This window comes from Ovis aries, chromosome 3 (genome assembly GCF_016772045.2).
Source record: "Ovis aries strain OAR_USU_Benz2616 breed Rambouillet chromosome 3, ARS-UI_Ramb_v3.0, whole genome shotgun sequence".
NCBI classification, from domain to species: domain Eukaryota; kingdom Metazoa; phylum Chordata; class Mammalia; order Artiodactyla; family Bovidae; genus Ovis; species Ovis aries.
The window spans coordinates 103671791-103688266 of NC_056056.1; the positions used below are offsets into that span (position 1 = coordinate 103671791).

Sequence of the window (16476 nt, forward strand, 5' to 3'; positions counted from 1 at the left end):
CTTCCCAAGAGTCGGTGCTGGGTCTCAGGGGCGCGCCCGGGCCTCCGCTTAGCCTGGGACGCCCTCTCGTGGCCGCTTCGGGCCGGCGCGGCTCAGCGCCGCAGGTCCCGCCCTGCCGTCGCGATTGGCTCCCGGGCCCAGACTCAGACGCTTGATTGGTCGGCCCCGTGGCTCGTGCGGACGCCGAATGGTCAGACCGGGCGGTACGCTGAGGCCGCGCCCATGCCGGCCCGTGGCGGCGCCCGCGCCCCGCAGCCGGTGGGCGGGCGCGGAGAGCGACATGGCGGCGCCGCGGCCCTGCGCGGATGGGCCCTGCTGCTCCCACCCGAGCGCGGCGCCCGGCGTGCAGCAGACGCTGGACGAGATGGACTTCGAGAGGGGTGAGGGGGTGCGCGGCTCTGCCGGCCCGGCGCCTTCCGGCGTCCGCAGGCCCCCGGGGCCAAGGAGGTGGCCGTGAACCGGGATCCCTGGAGGGAAGCTGCCGGGGTGGGGATGGGAGCGGGTCTGGTCGGAGCGCGGGCTGGCTGAGAGCTCGCCGGGGACCTGGCGCGAGCTTGGCAGTAGAAACGCCGGCTCGTCTGCAGGTCGGGAAACAGGCATTGGCTTCGGTAACTTTCCCCGGTGGTGCGGCGGGATCCGACTCCCCACCTGGTGCGACCCCGGGACACCCAGGCCCGCTCCGGGGGTCTGAGAGGGACCGGGCGGCAGAGTCTGCTTCCAGGGTGCTGCACCCACCCCGAGGGTATGGAGCTTCAGACCAGGGGGCTGCGCTGTTCCGGGCTGTTTGTGGGGCACTGCAGGTGTCATCCTTACGTGTGCGTCAAGCGGGGTGAATGCTTTGCCCCATACTATCCATGGTGCCCGCAGCTGTGTGCACAGAGCCTTGTTCTGTCTGGTTCCCCAGCACCCACACGGCCTGCCACCTTTGCCCCCGACTCTGCTCAGGCCTTCCAGCCAGTCCCTGAGATGTGTGTGGGGTTCCGAGGACTCTGAGGATTCCACAAATTAGATGCCTGCTCACCACTGTCCCTGTGGTTTTCACTTTGGGCTGACACCTGACAGTGTTTGCTTGTGACTGTATATTCAAACATCTTAAATAGTACTTTATCCAACACTGGTGTGTTTGAAGTGGGGGAGAAGGGAAGTTGTGTCTGGCTAGTCTCCTGTCCTGGTTAGACAAGCCCCTGGTCTGTCTGGCTCCAGCACCCCTCAGTGCGCAGCTCAGAGGAGGTGCTAAGGTCACATTTGCTGAGCAGACGAATTCCCATTTGGTAGATGAGAAGACTGAGGTCGAGAGGTAAAGGAAGTGCTAGAAGCCCCCAGTCCCGTGAACATTATTCAGTGCTTGGGTTGTGCCTCTGCAGGAATCTGGTCGGCAGCCCTGAACGGAGACCTGGGCCGAGTGAAGTATTTAATCCAAAAGGCAGCGGACCCCAGCCAGCCTGACTCCGCAGGCTACACCGCTCTAGTGAGTTGGGAGGAGCCTCCGCTCTGGGTTCCTGCTCTCTGGACGGGGATGATGTTTGCCGTTTCCCTTCTCCCGCTCTTTCTTCTCTCCCAGCAGGATTTCTGTTTAAGCATCTTATGAACCTGGGTTTTTTTTAATTAGCCAAGGTGCTTTTCACTGATTGTTTAATATCATTTTCATAACGGTAAAGAATCCACCTGCCAAGGCAGGAGACACGAGAGACCTGTGTTCCATCCCTGGGTCAGGAAGATCCCCTGGAGAAGGGAATGGCAACCCACTCCAGCATCCTTGCCCAGAAAATCCCATGGATAGAGGAGCCTCTTGGGTTACAGTCCATAGGGTCGCAAAGAGTCAGACAGAACTGAGCGACTAATACTTTCACTTTTCACTTTCATAATGATACTGTGAGATAGGATTGGTAATTATTGAGACTTCCCCAGCAGTCCAGTGGTTAAGATTTCACCTTCCCATGCAGGAGCATGGGTTCTACCCCTAGTTGGGGAGCCAAGATCCCACATTCCTGGGGAGTGCTGAGCCCCAGTGCTGCGAGGAAAGACCCCGCATGCCGTGGCTAAGACCTGACACACCCCAAAATAAATAAATATATTTTTAAAAAGGAGTGGTTATCACTCCCACTTTGCGGCGGCTGAGACTGAAGCTAGGCGTGCAGGCTCGCCCTGGCCACCCAGCTGCCAGAGGGGGCTCCGGCCGCCGCTGCGCGCCTCACCCAGGGTTCTGCCTCCTGACCCCGGCTCTGTTCACCGCAGCACTACGCCAGCCGCAATGGGCACTATGCCGTGTGCCAGTTCCTGCTGGAGAGTGGGGCCAAGTGTGATGCCCAGACCCACGGGGGAGCCACCGCCTTGCACCGCGCCAGCTACTGCGGGCACACGGACATTGCCCGGCTCCTGCTCTCGCACGGCTCCAACCCCAGGCTGGTGGACGCCGACGGCATGACCAGTCTGCACAAGGTGCGTCGCCTCTCAGAAGTTTCACAGGCTGCAAGAACTTCTTGTCTCTTGTCACTATAAAACCTAGAACATGGGAATTCTCTGGCTGTCCAGGGTTTAGGACGTGGCATTCTCACTGCTTGGGCCCAGGTTCCATCCCTGGTCAGAGAACTAAGACCTCATAGGCCACATGGCATAGCCAGAAATAAAAAAGGTATAACATGTTCATGGTAGAAAACATGGGGATAACAGAAAAGTGTAAAGTAGAAAATCAGAATCATTTGTAATCTCAGTGCTCACCTATCATCACTTTAGGATTAACATATAATTTTCCAGCAAGTTTCCTGTACATGTAAATTAGTACGAAACATAAGGTGTCGTTTTCTTTCTCTTAGTGATGCATCCTCAATGCTTTTTTCACATAGTTTTCTGAAACTTGTACCTACCTTTGCCTATCCTAGTCCACTTTCCACACTGTGACCAGAGTAATCATTTAATTAGAAGTTTTCTGCCTAGAAACTCGTACCCACAGTGAACAGCTTGAGGAGTACAGAATACCTGCTCTGGACACAAATTCGCTCCCTGCCCCCCTTCTCAGCAGCTCAGTCTTCTGGGTCACTTTATTGACTGGGGGATTTCTGCAGAAATTAACACCTATGGCTGGCGATTTTTCTTTCACCAACACTTTGCAAGTTATTGGGCTTCCCAGGTGGCGCACTGGTCAAGAATTTGTCTGCCAAGGCAAGAGATGTGGGTTTGGTCCTGGGTCGGGAAGACTCCCCTGGAGGAGAAAATGACAACCCACGCCAGTGTTCTTGCCGGAGGAGCCTGGCGGCCCACAGTCCATGGGGTTGCGCAGAGTCGGATGTGACTGAGCGCACGCATTGTGGGTTATTACATTCACCGGACACGCCTGTAAAGTCTTCTCATTTTTGTGAACCACGCCTGTAAAGTCTTCTCATTTTTGTGAAACGTTGTCTTCAGTCCACTCTGCTGTCGAAACAAAGGAGCATTCTCTCTTCTTGCTGGTCTAGTATTCGTATCGTCTGAATCAGGACTTTATTCTGGAGAGCCAGCATCTTCTTAGACGCTAGCATATCTGTCACTGGAGGATTGCAGAAAGTATCTTCATAAAATTCACCAAAAAATTCTTCACTCAAAATTTCTCGATGCATCATTTTTGAAAATTTTACATTTATGATAAATACAGCATTGGGACAGGAACCTAATGGAGCAAAATGTGAATGATGACGACGATTATGTTACGTAATGAACCCTGGCAGTTTTAAACTACAGCAGTGCACAGTGAGTTAACTGTATCACTGTCTGAAAGCGTATTGATAGGTCTCCGGTCACTCATGTGTTAGGGCATCCCCTGTTGCTGATTTCTTGTTCATCTTTAAAAGGCAGTTGATGCATCCGTGAGGCCTGTGCGTATAATCTGGTCCTCTCTTAGCCCACTTGATCTTCTCCCAGAGCCATGGTTTAAAGCGGGGTTCGGACCACACCATGCCTTAGAGTCCTCTGGAGGCTTGCTTCCACCGAGTCCTTAAGCTGGTTAACAGGCCTTCGGGGGTTGGCCCCTGCCTACCTGGCAGCTTGTCCTGAGCTCCTTCCCGGCCCCTTGCCTGTTATGCTCAGACCCTGCTAGTTGTCTTCAGCTTCTTTCTTTTTCTTTTAAGTAGTTTTATTTATTTCGTTATTTTTGGCTGGCTGTGTGGGCTTTTCTCTAGCTGCAGCAAGCAGGAGCTCCTCTTCGTTGTAGTGAGCGGGCTTCTCATGCAGCGGCTTCTCTAGCTCTGGAAGACAGGCTGTAGAGATGTAGGCCTCAGTGGCTGCAGCCCCCAGCTTTGCACCACAGGTCCAGTCGTGTGGTCCGTGGGTTTAGCTGCTCCTTGGCGTCTGGGGTCTTCCCAGGTGAACCCATCTCTCCTGTGTTGGCAGCAGACTGTTCACCACTGAGCCACCAGGGAAGCCCCCATCGCCTGTCTCTCGAACCCCCTTCTGCATCCCTTGCCGGCCGCAGGCAGCGGCTCCTGCTGTCCTTTGCCCTCTGGCTTGTGTCTGTTCTTCTTTCTGGACCATCACACGCTCAGAGAGCCTTCTTCTTCCTGGCGGAGGGCAGCTCCCCGACCCAGATGCCCAGAGCACCCTGCACCTGACTCTGCCTCTCTTCCCTCTTGGAGCCCCCTCTCCGTGATCTCTGCCTCTCTCACTTGGGCAGCTGGAGTTGGCCTTGTTTCCTCTTGCAGCCGGAGCACCAGGCTCAGACGCCGAGAGAGCAGCTGGGGGCCCTCTTGTGTGGAGACCCTTGCCGGTTGGAGAGGCACATTGCTCATTTCCCAGTGGTCTGAACCGGTGTTGCTCGAGTGTTTCACCACCACAGCGCCCATGATGAGTGTTGACAGGCAGGACACTGCCGGGACGGACCCAGCTGCTTTCACCCACGGCTTGCAGCATTCTGAGAAATTCAGAGAGCAAGTATGTGTGAGGACTCTGAATCACCCGGCCCTTGCTTCCAGCCTCCCTCCCTCCTGCAAACGTTGGCACCTTGTTTGTTTTTGGGGTTTTTTTGCTAAAAATTTTTGGAATTCTCACAACTGCTCATAATTGAAGCAATAATATTCAGAACCCCGGGTCTGTCCTCATCAAGATATTTATGCCTAGTAAAGATTTAGATTCAAATTTGAGATGATGTTGGGTACTAATATCTGATATCCTTCAGGAGCCCTTGTCTGTTGGAAGAAGTGGGGAACAGAGTGATATAGCTATTGAGAGCTCGAACTTTGGGGTCAGACAGACCCGACTTAGAATTCCCCAGGCTGCTACACCAGCTCTGTGACCTTGGACAAGTTACTCAATTTTTATAAGCCTCAGTTTCTTCATCTATAAAATAGAAACAATAGTATTTCTTACCTCTGATGGTTATTGGAAACGTTGAATAAGATAATCTGTGTAAGTCCTAACTCTGTTATTTTCTGGAGGATGTGAGTTAGAATTGACATCCAAACTGTTTATCTCAGAGGGAAGAGGATAAACCTGGGTAGTAGACCTGCTTCTCTCTGCTCATCTGAAAGTTCCCCAGGACAAGGGCCATGTCCGATGCGTCTTGTGCCCATGGTGCCCCCTCTAGACAATGTGCGTGTTTGTCTAGATGCTGAGAAGTCCAAGGTTCTACAGTTGCTCTTTTGGGGGGCCCTTTCTCGTGGTAGTGAGTGGAGGCTACTCTCTAGCTGCGGTGCACTGGCTTCTCGTTGCAGAGCCCTGCTCTAGGGATGTGGACTTGCTGTCCTGTGGAATGTGGGGTCTTCCTGGGCCAGGGATTAAGCCTGTGTCCCCTGCGTTGGCAGGCAGATTCTCAACCACTGGACCACTGAGGCTGGGGTCCGCTCTACTTGTTCTTTTTTTTCCCCCTCTTTGGCCGCATCTGGTGGCATGTAGGATCTTAGTTCCTTGCCAGATCCCTGTGGCCCATTGAATTTTTCTGGACCAGGGGTTGAACCTGCACCCTCTGCAGTGTAAGTCCAGAGTCTTAACCACTGGATGGCCAGGGGCGTCCTCTCAACTTGTCGTTAATGTTCAGGCTTGAGCCACGAAGCATGGCCCCTGAGTAGAGGGCACAGGAGGGAAAGCTCAAGCTGACTGCCCGGCCGGCACCAGGGCGCCCCAGCGCCCTGCACGCGCATCACTGGCAGGAGTCCAGGGAGATCTGCTCAGCCAGCCAGCAAGGCCTACTGTAGGACCCGAAGGGCCCCAGACGCAGAGCGAGAAAGAGCGGGCGCAGTGGGGTCAGCTTTTGATTGGGCTCCTCTCCCTGCAGGCTGCCGAGAAGGGTCACATGGACATCTGCTCCCTCCTGCTGCAGCACAGCCCAGCCCTGAAGGCCATGCGGGACCGGAAGGCCCGGCTCCCCTGCGACCTGCTGCCTGGCAACAGCGACCTGCGGGACCTGCTGGCCAGCTGAGTCGCCGCCTCCTGTCTCAGTAGCGCTCCGAGGACTCGGACAGCTCTCCCAGCCCCCACCTGGACAGCACCCGAGCCGCAGGGCGAGAGCCCGAGGCCAAAGGACCGGCAGAGCCTCATTCTGGCCCCTCAAAGGGAGGGAATTCAGATTGCGGGGGCTGCCAGGGTGACTGCCTGGACAGATGATCGTATTCTAAATTAGCTCATGTGGAAACATCCATGTAGAAAAAATAAAGTTATCGCCTTACCTCATCCCCTGCACAAAAATAAATTTGGAGTTAAGACCCAAATCCGAAAATACAAAACTGCGTAAGCATGAGAAGCAGCTATGGATTACGTGACACGTGAAAAGCTGCTTTCTAGCCAGGTGACCTTGGTACAAGTCACGGTACCCATTGTGTCCCATGGCCCCATCTCAGGTAGGAGTGACTGGTGGGGTCCCTGTGGGCATGAGACAAGTGAGGATCTGAGGAGCACTGACGGGGTGCCCAGAGCCTCGCAGACAGCATTTGAGCTCCCATCTCCCGAAAACGTGACCCACACCTGCATCTATACTGTAAGTTCATTCATGTTAACTGGAGACTGCTGTTGCTGCTAAGTCGCTTCAGTCGTGTCCGACTCTGTGCGACCCCATAGACGGCAGCCCACCAGGCTCTGCCGTCCGTGGGATTCTCCAGGCAAGAACACTGGAGTGGGTGCCACTCCCTTCTCCAGTGCGTGAAAGTGAAGTCGCTCAGTCGTGTCCGACTCTTCGTGACCCCATGGACTGCAGCCCACCAGGCCCCTCCGTCCGTGGGACCCTCCAGGCGAGAGTGCTGGCGTGGGTGCCATCGCCGCCTCCATCTGGGACTACAGGTGCTGTTGCTTTATGTTGCAGTCATTGCCAATTTCTAGTGAGGCGGAATGCCTGTCTTCGGTGACCTTGTTCAAATTTAAATTTTTTCAATTTCTAAAATTTTTTCCTTGATTCATAGGAGTCTTTTATGTATTTTGGATATTGACCCTTTGTTTTATATATATATCCATATATATCTCTTTCATGCTGTGTTTGTTGTTACCTGTTTATGAAAACTGGTACAGTGGATGGCAGATTGGCAATATCTACTAAAATTCTAATTTCTCTGTAGCTCCCTAGAAAAATATCCATGTATACAAAGTTTGTGTGTGTGTGTGTGTGTGTGTGTGTGATCTTAGCTCTCGCACCCAGGATGGAACCCGCATACCCTGCGTTGGAAGCACCGAGTCTTAACCCCAAGTCCCCAAAGATGTCTATTTACAGATGCATTTACAAAGATGTGCACTGGAGCACGGGGTGAAATGTTGAGAAGTAGAGCTAAACCCAGTGCTCCCAACAGGGGGACAAGTAAGACTCCGGCCTTGGAGCCACATGGGCAGAGATGAGGTTCCCGCCCATGAGTGCAGCCTGTGCTGACGTGGAGAGAGTGCTGAGTCGTGACCACAGTAGAGGAGGTGGGCCACATAGGAACACAAACACACTCACACACACTCAGGAGGAGTGTCAGGAGGAGGTGTGTGAAATTGCACCCACTGTTTCCCCAGGTAGGGGTCCTGAGCTTGATTTGTGGACTTAGGTAATTTTTTTCTTTGATAAAGTAATACCAACAATAAATTAATACTAGTTAGCTCCATCTGAGTACCACTGAGCATTTCAGATGCAGCGTCGATACCCTCGCCCTGGGATATTGCAGGAGAGGAGTCGTGTCCGCGGCAGGCAGTGGAGTCTGAGTTCAAATCCTGCTTATTTTTGTTGGTTTCACCTCACTCTCCTCCAGGTAACTCTTCCCTTCCTCAGAACCACAGGCCAAAAATCACCCTTGAGAAAAACACCCTGGGGTGTAAGCACAGAAGAGTTGCTCTAAAAAGCCCTGGGCTCGCCAGGTCTGGGAGCTCAGAAGCTGTGGTTGGGCCCTCAGCGGCCCTGGGCCCACAGCTCTCCCTCCCCCGCGCCCGTCCCGCTCAACTCTGCTCATGTGGCTTCAGGGCCAGAGTCTTACCAGCTATCAGGTTTCCTTTCAAAGGTCAAGGCAGAAATTCAAGGCACAGCTGGGTGGAAGGCATGCTTGGTGTCTTAGGGAGAATCAGGAAGGTTGACCGGTAGCTGCAGACGAATCGCTTTGCAACTGGGTTAACGGTTAACATTTGTTCTTGGACCTGGAGCGCGTCTGAACCTCACCTTGCTGGGGAAGGATGTGCCCCAGGCCCAGCAGGGTGTCTGGCTGGGGACCTGCATGTGAGCCATGGAAGTCTCTTCCAGAGGCGTGAGGTGCCAATGACAGACTGGGCTTGGCTCCTGATGGTGGCCTAGCTTAGTACGTTGACCTTGATCACTGGAGTGGTGAGGGGGCAGGGGGTTGCCTGGGGAAGGAAACCAGTGGGAGCAGCCAGGTTTCAGGTTGGAAACTGGCTGAGAGGTGGGAAGTCACTTGGTTTCTTCCTGTAGGGGCCAGGAAGCTTCCTGAGGCAGAAGTCGGCCTCCTCGGCCTCTCCGTGGAGGTCCGCTTCAGGGTTCTGGCCGCCTGTTGCCGGGGCCGTCGCGCCGTCTCCCGGGGTCTCCCTCCACAGCAACGCAGAGGCTCACACTTCTTTTTCTCCATGGTGTCTACACTCAGGAGCATGCCTGTGTGCTAAGTCGCTTCAGTTGTGTCCGACTCTGCGACCCTATGGGCCATAGCCCGCCAGGCTCCCCTGTCCTTGGGATTCTCCAGGCAAGAAAACTGGAGTAGGTTGCCATGCCCTCCAAGGGATCTTCCTGACCCAGGGTTCAAACCAGCTTCTTCTGCATTGGCAGGCAGATTCTTTACCACTATCGCCGCCTGAGAAGCCCACACCTGGGAGAATAGGAGACATTTCCCCTTGAGCCTGGGCTGGTGGCCCCGCGTCCGGGATGTGTTGATTGGTTGAAGCACCGCTGAGTAGGTGCGGGATGGGGGTGTCTGAGGATGCAGCTGACTCAGCTCAGAACAGCTCTTTCTCCCGGCTGCCCGGGCTAAGTGCCCGAGGCAGTATTTTGGTGCGTTACAGAGCCACAGAGTTATCTGGCCCGGGCCCAGGTCTCTGCCTTGCCCTTCTCCCGCCCGCCGCTGGCTCTACTATAAAAGGGTTGAGCTGCGCGGCTCCTCTCACTAGGGGCCTGAAGAGCGGGGGGACCATGAACTTCAGCATCCAGCAGTTGGTGAGGACTTGGGGCTGGGCGGCAGGGGCCGGGCAGTGGTCTGGGCGCCGCGGGACTGTCTCAGCAGAACGAGGGGGTTGGGCAGCTGCTTCGTGCGGCCTGAGGAGGTTTGAGTAGAAACGTGCGGTTCCGTTCTGGTCGGTCTGCCCAGGTCTCCCGTGAGGGGCTAGGGAGCGAGAGAGGGAGGAGACAGGAAGGGGCCAGGCCGCGGTCAGGAAATCCCTTGAGTTCAGTGGGCTCTGCCCTTGACTGTGGTGGCAGAAGAGGAGTGGGAAGGGGCACGCTACCCCGGGAGACACGAGTGTGGCCAGGTGCTGGCTGAGCTCAGCTGTGCTGCTGGTCGTTGCTGGGGAAACGGTCTGGAGGGTCTGCCCGCCTTGGCTCGGGGGGGAGACGGTGCTCGCGTTCCCTGGGCAGTGAGAAGCAGGGACGCCGGTGGCACTTCAGGCTGTCTTGCGGGAGGCCGGGCATGGAGGCTGCGGGCGTCACTTCACCCCACAGGCCCCACTGCCAGCCGGCTCAGCCTGTGCTGGGAGGCGGGTTGCAGGGCCCAGGAACTGTTTTGACTGTCTGAGTTCACTTTAGAAGGGAATGGAACAGAGTTCCATGTGGCTGGAAGCCGTACACTCTGCCATCCGATCATTCCAGCCTCTTCTCTCCCCTCAACTTGCTTCTTCCTGGGTGCTGCCAGCTTCTGAATCCTGGGGGCGGGGGCCAGGGGAGGGAGAAAAGAAGAGTTCGCTTACAATGGGCTCCACCCTAAGTGCAGCCCCAGTAACTCATTTCATCTTCGGCACCAAGGAAAGAGCTAGCTTCCCAAAGAGCCATTGAATGCAGGGATTTGGCATTTTACCCAGGAGGCATCTCCGCTGTCCCCCTACCCCCACCTGGGGTCAGGCGGCAGTGTGGCGTGATCTGGTAGGAATGCAAGGACAGCCACCCACGAGGGAGGCCCTGAGCTCACCTGGATGTGGCCCAGCAGTATAAATAGATGCGGTGTCAGGCGCCCACTGCTGGGTTCTGCTGACAGGACAGAGTGGGCAGCAGCCAGCTGCCCTCCTGGGTCTCAGACGATGCTGTAGGTGCTGAGAGCCAAGGAGCGGGTGGACCGCCACGGCACTCTGCACAGGTCCAGACAGGCTTGTTGATCTTCGTGTCAGCTCCTGGCAGGACCCTCCGTCCAGCACAATTGTGTTTGCTAAGTTTTGTCTCTTAGTCGTGTCTGACTTCGCAACCCCATGGGCTGCAGCCCACCAGGCTCCCCTGTGCATGGAATTCTTCAGGCAAGAAAACTGGAGTGGGTAGCCATTGCCTTAGGGCTCCTCCTAATTTTCCCGAGTCTTTGTCCTAATCTGTTCCTACAGGTAAGTGGAGAGAGAGTTGAAAGGACGAAATTGGAATGTGGACATGGAGTTCCTGATCCTGGAGGGGGGCTTCGCAGCTGGAGGCTGGGGCCCCAGGAGGCCGAGGCCCGGGAGAGGCAGAAACTGGACCAGGAAAAGAGGAGGAGAGTGAGTGGCCGGAGGTGGCGGCCGGCGGGGCTGGGTGTGGGCAGGCTGAGCGGCGGGGCTCGGGGGCTGATGGCCTGGGTGGGCACTCCTGCTGCCTAAAGACAAGGGTGAGACCAACCAAGAGATGCCCCAGGGCTCCAGCGGCTGATGGCTGGCATGGTCCTATTTCTGCCACAGCTTGAAAGATTTAACAGTTCCAGAACTAACTTGGACTACCTGGCTGATTTGGAAAAGTTGGTTCAAAGACGGAAAGAAAAGCGACTGAAACGCAGGGTCCCCCCCGAGGCACCCCAGCCTGAGGTCAAGGTGAGTGAGGGCGCCACACCTGGGCTGGAGTCCATGAGCCAGAGCCTCCTGTCCCCATGAGAGGCTTGGGGAGGAGCTGCCCAGCTCTCACCTGGAGACCCTTTTGCCCTGGCTCAGTCTGCCTTAGCTGCTGGCAGAACAAAGTACCACAAGCTGGGGCTTAGACACAGCTGTGTATGTACGGTCTGCTCAGAGGCCGGCAGTCCGAGGCCAGGGGTTCATCTCTGATCAGGGCGGTTCATCCCGAGGCTCTGGGGGTGGATCTGTCCATGCCTCTCCCCGGCTGGTTCGTCTCTGATCAGGGCGGTTCATCCCGAGGCTCTGGGGGTGAATCTGTCCATGCCTCTCCCTGGCTTAGGGGATGGTGGCGATCCGTTGTCATGTCCTTGGCTTGTGGACACACTGCCCCGTCTCTGCTCTGAGCTCACACGGTCCACGAGGCCTCCCACACGTGCATGTCTGTATCCAAATGTCCCCTTTCAGTAAGGACTTGTCGTATTGGCACAGGGCCCACCTACTCCAGGATGACCTCGTCTTTCAGTTACAGCTACAAGGACCCCATTTCCCAGTAAGGTAACGCTCAGAGTGCTGGGGTTAGGACCGTAACATATGAGCCTGGAAGGGACACAGCTCAACCCGTAAACCCACCCCATACCTGCTCAGTCTTGTTCTTTTAAGCTTGTATTCATTTACGTAATTGGCTGTGTGGGGTCTTAACTGCATCATTCTGGACCTTTGGTTGCAGTGCATGGACTCTCTAGTTGTGGCTCCCAGACTTTGAAGCGCACAAGCTCTGTAGTTTTGACGTGTGGGTTTAGTTGCTCTGGGGCATATGGGATCTTAGTTCCCTAATCAGGGATGGAACCCATGTCCCCTGCATTGCAAGGGAGATTCTCAACCACTGGACCACCAGAGATGTCCCTGGGGGCAGGTTTTTTCAATCTGTTGTTTGTATAAGCTGATAGTGCGCTGGTCCTCAGCCGGCTCTCTGGTTAGACTGGTGAGGCCGTGCATCCCAGCAGCCTCTCGAGTGAGTGGGCCTTGTCCTTGAACTTACCTGCCTTTCCTGGTGGCTCAGATGGTGAAGAATCTGCCTGCAATGCAGGAGACCAGGGTTCGATCCCTGGTTCAGGAAGATTCCCTGGAGTAGGAAATGACAACCCACTCGAGTATTCTTGCCTGGAGAAAACCCATGGACAGAGGCGCCTGGCATCTGTAGTCCACGTGGTCACAAAGGGTCGGACATAACTGAGCAACTAACACTTTGAATTTACTCAGCCGCAGCCACAGGCCCAGCAGGAACCCGTGGGCCTGGAGGTGTTCCTGAAGGCAGCTGCCGAGAACCAGGAGGCCCTGATTGACAAGTACCTGGCGGACGGAGGGGACCCCAATGCCCACGACAAGGTAGCGAGGGTGGTGCAGGCATGGTGAGCGCCTTGGAAACCATGGGCTTTTGCTTCATGGGTCACAAGTCCCGTGGTGCCTCCTGAGTGGGGAGGGAGTGGGACCGCCAAGGGTGGCCAAGCTTCCTGCACCTGACCTCCCGCTCTCCCCAGCTGCACCGCACGGCCTTGCACTGGGCCTGTCTGAAGGGTCACTGTGAGCTTGTGAACAAGCTGCTGGAGGCAGGTGCGGCCGTGGACACTCGGGACTTGGTGAGACCCAGGGGAGGGCCACCCCCAGGGCGAACCTCCCACTCGCTTCCCCAAACATCAGGGTGAGTTGGGTGCTTCTGTTTGCAGCTGGACAGGACCCCAGTGTTCTGGGCCTGCCGCAGAGGGCACCTGGACATCCTCAAACAGCTGCTTAACCGGGGCGCCCAGGTCAACGCCCGAGACAAGGTAAGGGCACAGGCCAGGGGGAAGCCCGATGCTCTTTAGGGGTCGGGATGCAGCCGTGCCAGCCAGCGATGACACCGCCGCCCTCACTGCTCCCTCAGATCTGGAGCACACCCCTGCACGTGGCCGTGCGCACGGGACACTGTGACTGCCTGGAGCACCTCATCGCTTGCGGGGCCCGCATCGACGCGCAGGACAAGGTCAGTGTCTGGTCACCAGAGGTTGGGGCAGCTCCCCACCCGGGGCTGGGGACTGAAGGAGCCCAAGCTCAGCCATGCATGGTGCCTGCTGACCTGCCTGCCCCGTCCCTCTCGACAGGAAGGCGACACGGCTCTGCACGAGGCAGTACGGCATGGGCGCTACAGAGCAATGAAGCTGCTGCTGCTCTACGGGGCTGCGCTGGGCGTGCGCAATGCGGTGAGTGCGGGTGGGCAGCTGGGCGGGGTGGGTGGCTCGGGGACCAGAGTGGGCACTGAGCCAGCGCCCTCCTTCCAGGCTTCGGTGACTCCAGTGCAGCTGGCCCGGGACTGGCAGAGGGGCATTCAGGAAGCACTGCAGGCCCACATCAGGCATACCCGGACCCGGTGCTGATGACCTGCGGGGCCGCTCAGTCTCATTCCAGCCCCATCACCTCCCGCCCTCCCCGTGGTCCTTCCTTGGTACACCCTCCCACCCCGGCCTGACCCCTCGTCTCCAGGCAGCCCTGTCAGACAGGGCCACTCCGAGAGGGGGACAGGTAGGAAAGCCTTCCTGCCTCCAGTCTGGGGCTGAGCCGTGCCCAGCAGGGCGCTAGCTGGGGGCCAAGGCAGAGGACCCGGGTATGCAGGGCAGGGAACTGGGTCCAGACAAGGGGCAGCAGGGGGTCGGCGCCAGGATGGAGCGGGAAGGGAGCGAGCCTCAGGCTTCCGGGGCCGGTGCAGGATGCAGCTCCTGTGTCCACTGGGCCTGCGGCCCGGAGACGACCAGGCTCAGCCCTCCACGAGGGCCCGCCTGCCGTCAGGGGTGACATGTTGCGTGGCCAGCGCCATCCGGGCCACACAGGTGCCCTTGGGCACAGGTTTCTCCAGGGGCCTCAGTTCCTATCAGCAGCAACCCTGATAGCGTCCAGAGCGGCTCCAGACGCTTCAGCCTTGAGGCTCTGAGCTGGGTCTGCTGTCTGGAGGGGGCTGCTCAGCGGGTCTGAGCCCCCCAGCACAGAAGGCCAGCCCCAGCCCGGTTGCCTCAGCAGCCCCAGGGCTGACGAGCTGGAGCTAACACTAACCCCAGGGAAGCCTTGTGCTCTCGGTCAGGCCCGCTGCCGCACTCGTCCGCCAGGTGGCAGCTCCTTGCAGAGGAAGCGCCCGGGTGCTGGGGGTTGCTTGTGGCCCACTCAGCTTCTGGGGCGGTGGCCCGTGACCCTGCTCTGCCCTGGGCGTGGACGCCCCCCGGCCCGAGCGCGGCACCGTGGCCTGGCCCCTGTGGCCACGCCGCTTCGCCCTCCTTCAAGGCAGGACGTGGAGGGCTCTGAGCTCACCTGCTCCTTCCCCTTCTCCCCTGACGAGGTGGCCTAAGGCCCAGCCTGCACACACTCCCCAAGCTTCCTCTTAGCACCCTTCCCAGGCCACGCCGCGCACATGCAGACTTGTGCCTGTAACGCCAGAAGCCACAAAGCAAGCCTTTGAGAACAACTTTGCCCCAAATGGAGAACCACAGGCAGAGTGACGGGCTCCTGGACGGAGGTCAGCCTCCCTCACATAAGGAACCTGGGCTGACAGCCGCTCTGTAGCAGTTATTTTTCGTCTCAATGGCCGGCCGCCTTCTCAGGCCGAGGACAAGGCAATTTCTACTCAGTGAAAAAGCTGGCGAGAGCTCCGAAGGACGGCCGCATGCCTTCCCCTCGCACGGGCAGCTCCTGCCCTGTCGTGACAGAGCCCCCCGTTCACCCAGACATGGGGGCCATCGGTGAACAGGTGGTCAAGTCCACGGAGAAGACAACTTCCCATCTAGAAAATGGGGACACTTAAGTGACAGACAGAAATACCTTTTTATACGCATCACTGTTTTTTGTTCATTAAAACTGGCTGATGATCCATCGTGGCCTGGTTGTCCATTCTGGCCGGAAGGGCCAGTTCCGCGGGCCCTGGGCTTCATCTTCCTCAGCAGCAAAGCCCAGGCCTGATCACCATGCTGGCCTGAGAGCAAGACCGGCCCCTGAAAGCAGAGCAGGCAGGCAGGGCAGTGCTGCTCAGCTCGGCTGCCTGTGAGAATGAGGAGGGAAGGTTTCAAAAATCCTCCTACTGGGTTTCCCTGGTGGCTCAGTAGTTAAGAATCCACCTGCCAACACAGGCAACATGGGTTCAACCCCTGGTCCAGGAAGTCCCACATGCAGAGCAACTAAGCCTGTGAGCCACAACTATTGAGACTGTGCTCTCGAGCCTGGGGCAACACTACCGAAGCCCACACGCCTAGAGCCTGCACTCAGCGCCGAGAAGCCACAGCTGCAAATGGCGCCTACTCAGCCGGAGAAGACAAGCGCAGCAACGAAGGTTCGGCACAGTCAAAAAAATTCACTGAAAAAGTCCTGATGTTCAGGGAATTTCGAAAATTCCCTGGTGGCCCAGTGCTTCCACGGCAGGGGGGCAAGGGTTCAGTCACTAGTCAGGGAACTAGGATCCGGCATGCCACATGGCCAAAAGGATAAAACAACACAAAGCCTTGATGTCCAGCCTGAGTAAATCAGAATCCCACGGTGAGCCCAGGAATAAGCATTTTCATACAGTTGACATGCCTGTCTATGAAGGTGATCCTAAGGAATCTTACTTTCAAAAAAAAAAACAAAAACAGCACCTAGAATGATCGCAGGATACAAAATCCTTTTTCTGTATACTAGTGATGATTCTGAATACTGAAACACACGGTACTACTTATAATTTGCTTAAAAAGGAAACCCACTTAGGTGTAAATCTTACAAAACATGTCAGGACCTGCAGGCTGAAAACTACACAGTGCTGATGAATGAAATCAGATTTAACTAGGCAGAGACATACACACGGATTCAAAGTCATAACCGAGCAAAGATGTCAGTGCCACCTATCGATACACAGGTTTAACCAGTTCCTGACAAAATCCCAGCAAAACTGCTTTTTGGTTTTTTTTTTAAGAGAAGTTATTTTAAAATATACAGCTCTGGAGAAGAACAAAATGGGAGAAATCAGTCTACTGATTTCGGGGAACTACTAAATAGCTCCTAGGTAGCGCTAGTGGTGAA

General features: G+C 56.4%; 2 protein-coding genes and 1 long non-coding RNA gene across 4 annotated transcripts; 2 read left to right on the forward strand and 1 right to left on the reverse strand.

Moving 5' to 3' along the window:
* The first annotated feature begins 251 nt into the window (after nucleotides 1-251).
* ANKRD39 (ankyrin repeat domain 39) lies at nucleotides 252-7421 on the forward strand. 2 transcript variants are annotated; one of them, XM_012173824.5, is made up of 4 exons: nucleotides 252-380; nucleotides 1365-1468; nucleotides 2236-2439; nucleotides 6239-7421. In XM_012173824.5, exons 1-4 carry the CDS (start codon nucleotides 281-283, stop codon nucleotides 6380-6382), a joined length of 552 nt encoding a protein of 183 aa, XP_012029214.2. In that variant the 5' UTR covers nucleotides 252-280; the 3' UTR covers nucleotides 6383-7421. The 2 variants fall into 2 exon arrangements, with proteins under 2 accessions (XP_012029214.2, XP_012029215.2); XM_012173825.5 differs by lacking the exon at nucleotides 6239-7421 and adding an exon at nucleotides 4671-4783.
* On the reverse strand, nucleotides 2678-12695 carry LOC121819080 (uncharacterized). The gene is made up of 3 exons (XR_006059249.2): nucleotides 10539-12695; nucleotides 8397-10275; nucleotides 2678-4879 (listed from the first exon to the last, which is right to left on the reverse strand). It is a non-coding gene; the product is annotated as an uncharacterized LOC121819080 (long non-coding RNA).
* ANKRD23 (ankyrin repeat domain 23) lies at nucleotides 9524-15301 on the forward strand. The gene is made up of 9 exons (XM_027967090.2): nucleotides 9524-9574; nucleotides 10939-11085; nucleotides 11263-11391; nucleotides 12670-12795; nucleotides 12948-13046; nucleotides 13134-13232; nucleotides 13331-13429; nucleotides 13548-13646; nucleotides 13725-15301. Exons 1-9 carry the CDS (start codon nucleotides 9551-9553, stop codon nucleotides 13818-13820), a joined length of 918 nt encoding a protein of 305 aa, XP_027822891.2. The 5' UTR covers nucleotides 9524-9550; the 3' UTR covers nucleotides 13821-15301.
* Nucleotides 15302-16476: the final 1175 nt, after the last annotated feature.